We start from the raw sequence: 6618 nt of genomic DNA, 5'->3' as shown, positions 1-6618 counted from the left end.
TTGGACCTTGTTTTCACACAAATGGACCCAGAATGATGTGAAATTGTGCTTCGTGCAACATAATTCTGGGTGCTATTTACAAACCATAAGTGCTAATGACTCCATTCCTTTTTGTGGTTGTAAGGGCTGTTGGTTGGAGTACATTAAAATAAACCTGATCTCTCTAGGACATTCAGAAGCCAAGTTATAAGCCCGCAAATGTGTAACTGGACTACTTCTTTAAATTGACACCAGATCCGGTGACCTTTGGGACATGGTTTGACCCCCTTAGGAAAGTGCTATCATCATGAAACGTTCTGATCACTTACAACTCAATAGATTCTACCTTCCTGTAGCATTTCAGCCTGATTGGACCTTGTTTTCACACAAATGGACCCAGAATGATGTGAAATTGTGCTTCGTGCAACATATTTCTGGGTGCCATTTAGAAACCATAAGTGCTAATGACTCCATTCCTTTTTGTGGTTGTAGGGGCTGTTGATTGGAGTACATTAAAACAAACCTGATCTCTCTAGGACATTCAGAAGCCAAGTTATAAGCCCACAAATGTGTAACTGGACTACTTCTTTAAAGGAGACATAACATGCATTTAAATTATTCCTTTTTTGCAGCTAAATCATTCAGTTGGTGTCTAAAAATAGTGAAACAGCCTTTCTTTGGTCAGATTTCCTCATTAATGTTGATCTAAAGACCCCTCCTTTACCCCTATTCTGAGCACACGGTCAGCATGAGCCGTTCTAGGTACTGTCTCTTTAAATCTGGAAGAAGCACTGAAACTCCGCCCCTTCTTCTGAGCAGGAGCGGAGGGGGTGACTCCAGTCTTACATTTTAGTAGTTTTTTTTAGAGAAAACGCTATTTAGCATATCTGAACCTTTGTGACAGCATTTTTTTGACATGTCGGGAGATTTGTCTATCCAGCCGTACATGTTTGAGCCAGAGTCCGACCCTGAGCAACAAGACAATGAAGAGAATGATTCTGACCAACCACGGCTACAAATGCATGTAAACCAATGGTATATCACTAGCACTTAATTACTATTTATTCGTTTATTCATCGTCCTCCTGCGCACTGAAACCACTGTGAAGAAAATCCTCTTGGGCGCTTTCTGTAGCACTTCTCTAACCATTCCTTCATTAGACTTTTATTTAATGTGGTTTTAGGTGTACATGTGGGAACTGCTCTACAATGCCCACTGAGATAGAAAATCTATGCTGTAAAGAAATTCCTAAGGTCAGTGTGTTTTACAATAAAACCTAAATCTATTTTACTTTCATTCTAAATAAAATATAACTTATTAGGTTAAAGCCAGAATGGATGAAGTATCAAGCACAATGACATGCATGGTGGATCATCCAGGGTTAGAGCCTGTCTGCCTCAATGTGTATTCACTGCAGAATGCAATAAATGTTTACAAGGCCCAGTTTGGACCCTTACGTCTAAGAGGAATTGTACAGTAAAAAAAAAGCTTTTATTGGTTCTTCATATACAAATATTATTTAAAAAAATCTCACAGCAAATACGTAAATCCAAAGCAAAAAAAAAAAAAAAAACACTATAGTAGTGTTAATGGACATTTGTTAATGTCTTCTCTTTCTGTTACAGTCGTTACAGGTACTGTTCATACAGATGCTTTGTTTCCTGGTGCTGGGGATATCTGGGCCGCAATGTTCGTGTCGTCCTGCCGTCTTGTGTTGTGCTCAGGATACGGCAGGAGTTTCCAGATGATGAGGGGCGTTATGTTGGCTTCAAACCGGTGCTGGGTTGAAGCGGGAAACATAGGCCGAGACAACTGTTGTCTTCTCTGGTCTGGTGTACTCAGATGAGAGGGTTGGTGGGATGTTAATCTTTGCTACCTCATCGACAAATGGAGTTGGGTCAGGGAAAACTTGTTCAAAGACCAGCTGCATGATGTCATCCACGTATTCTGCAATGACCCAAACAGTATTGACATTTGTTTTTACATGCAAGTTATTGAATGTAGTATGTAGTAGTATGTTCTTTTGCACTGCTGTTTATAATGGTGTTTTTGGTTGTGTTTTTAGTCATTATTTATTTTATTTATAATTTCATTTTGCTGCTGGTTTTTCAGATTTTTGTAAAATTTTCAATAAAAAACGGAAAATAAAATGAATCAATTTATTGTTTTCCAGTTATCATATTAGAGAGCAATGCAGTTGAACTTACTAAATGTTGGAGCTGTTTTGATTGGCCTTGCTGTTGCTTCTCCCTTCTTGAACTTTGGAAAACACAGCCTGAACATATGCTGGCCAGACGAGGTAGTAGCGGTCAGACGCTGGCCATTTTCGTTGAAGTGCAGCGCTGCCAGAAAAAGCCTGAAAGACAAAATGGATATTCTCTAATTTATTAAGACATTTTTCTTTTTATACAGCATTCTGAATAAAAAGAAAATTAATTAATTAACTTGTCATGCTGCCATCTAGTGATGTGAGTGGGGATGTGTTTTAGATTTGAAATGATAATGACACTCTCTTTCCTGGTAGTGTTTTGTCTTTGTACAGCATTTTATCATACTTTTGATTACCTGCACAGCATTCCCAAGAAAGGGTAGTGTGAGTGTTTTGGTGCAAACTGCAAAATCACACTGTGGAAGGCTTCTATGGCTGATGTCTGCAAGTGAGGGCTTAGCTTTTCTACATCCTTCAGAATCCTCTTTGTGGTCCACAGGTTCTCCAGTCTGCAGAATGCTGGTGTTGCTATAAAAGAAAAGTAATAATAAACTGACAGCCTAATTAGATTAATTATTCATAATACAATCCCCACCTGGTTTTAACCATTTGCTTTTATCTCTCGACGTGCGTTGTGGATGTAAACACCGAGGGAAAACTGGATCATCATGCGAGTGAATGTTCTGCACATGGTTTAAGATGGAGGTCCACTTAGCCACTCTTTCCTGTGGAGTTGAAGATGAAGCAGCAGTCCAGTAAATGTGATTCTTCAGGCTGCGAAGCCACCTGCTCAGTTCAGCGCAGTCTTTGTTTTGTGCAATCTTTGTCATCTTTTTGGATAACCCTTATCAAAAAGAAAGTAGTAAAGAACACAAGACACCAAATACTTTCATTATTATAAATCCAGGGTCATTAAAAAGTCCTTATATAACCAAGTCAACCTAAATACAGTCAAAAATACCTTTTTGGATATGCCACACATCGTAGTAGTGGGTGATCTTGGCCACTTGTCTCAGGTACTTCTGGACTTGAGGATGGCGGTCAGTAACAACACAGTCCAAAGATATATTGTGTTCATTTAAGACACCTAGACTGCGTTTCAGACCCTCAAGCTCCATGTAGTAACTTCCACCAACTTCATTGCTCTGCTTGAGCAAAATAAACATTATTAATTAATTGCAATATGAATTAAAAATTATTTTGTGGATCTCTAGCAGATAATAACTTCTTGAAACATTTCTCATCACTGCACAAACCTGAACGAGTTGCAAATCCACTATCCTCTGGCTCCTCAGATCCATCATGGTATAACTGCCATACTTCGCAGAGTGACCTTTTAGAAGCACAATGTGAATTTAACTAATTAGATAAAATTTATAGTTACAGCAAAATCAAATAAAGGATAATTATTTACCTGGAGAGTCAGCCCTCATGTCACCACCAAGTATGGCAGGTTGTTGATTTAGCTCCTCCATCATGCCATCCTGTGCTGACTTCCACGCATGTACAATAGCTGGCTCAATATACAGTCTTGCATGCCGTCGGAATGTGAAGTGGTGGAACATTTGAAGTTTCATTGCCTGGAAAATCTAAGGAAACACAAAACATTATGTCTAAATATATACCATATTTTGGAAGTTTATATTGTGATGGAAGTTAGTTATTCATTACTTTTTCCAATTTGAAGAATGATCCACCGTTTGAATAAACAGCAACAGAAAGTTGAAGATTCCCCACTGGAGTACCTCCATGTAATGGCTGACTATTCCATTTTCTAAGATAATCACAGTGGAGACATCGCTGCTCGACAGTCAGAAAAGTGCCAGTTCTTCTGGTCTGCACCCTTGTTGCTCGTTGACACACAGGGCATTTCTCAAACAGTTCCAAAAGGCATTTCTCATATACTATATAGGTATTCACACTGTATGCTGGAACTGATGTGTCCTTTCTAGAGTGGATATAAAACAAATAATTAATGAATAATTTGTGAATGTATCTGAAAGAATATAAATAAATGCTGGTGCTGTATAGCTTACGTGTGTTCAGTGATGTCCGTCAAAGCACTTATTGATGCCAGAGGGTCATATGTTTTATCTTGTGGGCTTGGGATGTTCATTGAACTACTGCCTTCTAAAGTGTCGTCAGCGTCTGTGGTCTCATCCAAACAAGGTCTCTTTATAGGTGTGATATGTTCTTCTGGTATAGCAGACAAATGTTGGCGCTTCACTGGTGTGGAGGTCACAAAATGTGTGGTGTGAAGAGAGCCTGTTGTTGAAGTACCAGCTACAACTTCAGAGAAATCCATGCTTGTCTGTGTGCCTTACAGTGAAAAATAAATTAACAATACTGCCAACTTTGTTTGCTTAACTACATTTCTTACAGAAATTTGCTAGCATGGCAGTGTAAACATTTAACTTACCTATACTTCTGAAATGTGGCCCTAGAGTTTTCAGTGAGAGTTGGGTTCCAACTGCACGCATCTGTGGTTTCGTCTGACAGCCTGAACTGGTAAAAGATGGCTTCTGTGTCCTTGGTGTTGGGAGCTGGAAATGAAATAGTGCATTTTTAATTGCATTGTAACATGTGCAATAACAGTACAGTACAGATGATTGTTTAATAACACAATCAATTTTTATAAATTATAATAATTTGGTATTTCTGCTATGCATCTTACATCAAATGAAGTCACTTGTACACTGCCACTTTTTCCACTCATAACATTCAGCTACATCTGAAACTGTTTGACTTCATTGCAGAGCAAAGCTCACCTGTGATGTCTTCTCATTAAATGACCTAGTTCTCGGATTTGACATTACTGATCACACAACGTGATGTAGATACACGTAGGACACGAAAAATAAGCTTAAAGTAGCATCTTTGACACAACTTGTCAGACATTTTTGTCCAAAAACACAGAATAGAGGAGGTTTAGTGTTTTTACATAGGCCCTACAGTGTGCATTTCAGAAGGAATATGAAAAAATGGTTTAAACTTCGTTTTAGGATCGGTTTGATTGTAAATACACACGGAAAATATGCTTTCTTGACAATCCTTGTCATTGTTTTGGGATGAAAACGTGAATATAAAAATAATACACGCGCATTTACACCAAAATACCGGTGAATCCGGGTCAACGCATGCGTTCCGTTAGTGGTTCTGGAGCTTTTGGGTCGCAGCCTGATAGCAGCGCTGCTAAACAATGCGATAATCTCACGGTGGGCAAGCAAAATATAAAACGTGTTTAGCTGTCCATGAGATGTAAATGGCAGTCCCTTACCCCTGTTTAATACAGGATGCACAATGCAAAACTTTGATCGACTTCTAATTTACAGTACATAATATTGGTGCACAAGAGAAACATCAGCTCTAAATGCTAAATTAGCATTTAGCTAGCTTAACGACCACATGGTGCTAACAAAAGCAATCGGCATGCCCTAAGGCTATTAAAATGGTTGGAGTTCACAAAAGGAAAGTAGTAAATTAACTTTGCAGTCAGTTATTAATTATATCAAGCTTACCTCTTTGCTGGTGTGTCCATCATCCCCATACTCAGTGGGAACTGAGCCCTCAATGAGTCGAAGCCTTTGGGCTAGTCCTTCTCTGTACTGCAGTAGGTTGGTGAAGCACTCGTATTTAAAGTGCTTTGAGCAAACAAAAAGTACTTTACGCACAGAAGATGGGACATTACCATGAAAAATAAAATTCAACCAGGCAATTCTAACTTCTTCTGATGCAGGAGGACGGTGTAAACACTCGTGTGGATGAGTACATCCATAGACAGAGCATTTCAAGTTATCTAACCGTGGTTTTGGCATTATTCACTCTGGACTACAACTGTCCTAGCGAGGGAAAAAAAATGGCGGCTTTACTTTCTGTGTAGCCAGAGAGCCATGACCATATTTGGTAGTTATCCGGACTAAATTAATTACTGACGTCACTGATAATGTAAAAACTGAACGGGTGGACAAATATGCCCAAAACTTAATTATTAAATATCTAAATAGCAACTCCAGTGAATAATATAAGCCTTTTTGCTCACTTAGACACTTAAAATGTGAAACACACTGTGTTAATGGATAAAAAAGTGGGTTTTTCATGTTATGTCTCCTTTAAATTGACACCAGATCCGGTGACCTTTGGGACATGGTTTGAACCCCTTAGGAAAGTGCTATCATCATGAAACGTTCAGATCACTTACAACTCAATAGATTCTACCTTCTTGTAGCGTTTCAGCCTGATTGGACCTTGTTTTCACACAAATGGACCCAGAATGATGTGAAATTGTGCTTCGTGCAACATAATTCTGGGTGCCATTTACAAACCTTAAGTGATAATGACTCCATTCCTTTTTTTGGTTGTAGGGGCTGTTGATTGGAGTACACTAAAACAAACCTGATCTCTCTAGGACATTCAGAAGCCAAGTTATAAGC

At 38.8% G+C, this 6618-nt stretch overlaps 1 protein-coding gene across 1 annotated transcript; it reads right to left on the bottom strand.

The window, feature by feature from the left end:
* Positions 1-2319: 2319 nt before the first annotated feature.
* On the bottom strand, positions 2320-6228 carry LOC129162797 (uncharacterized). The gene is made up of 9 exons (XM_070556012.1): positions 5707-6228; positions 4608-4731; positions 4225-4507; positions 3860-4136; positions 3603-3777; positions 3445-3521; positions 3150-3333; positions 2784-3032; positions 2320-2716 (listed from the first exon to the last, which is right to left on the bottom strand). The coding sequence occupies exons 1-9, from the start codon at positions 6001-6003 to the stop codon at positions 2541-2543; spliced, it is 1842 nt and encodes a 613-aa protein (XP_070412113.1). The 5' UTR covers positions 6004-6228; the 3' UTR covers positions 2320-2540.
* Between the last annotated feature and the right edge of the window lie 390 nt (positions 6229-6618).

The sequence above is a fragment of the Nothobranchius furzeri genome, chromosome 11 (genome assembly GCF_043380555.1).
Source record: "Nothobranchius furzeri strain GRZ-AD chromosome 11, NfurGRZ-RIMD1, whole genome shotgun sequence".
NCBI lineage: Eukaryota > Metazoa > Chordata > Actinopteri > Cyprinodontiformes > Nothobranchiidae > Nothobranchius > Nothobranchius furzeri.
Note: the sequence above shows the minus strand (reverse complement) of the source record. Positions and strands in the feature narration are given on the sequence as shown.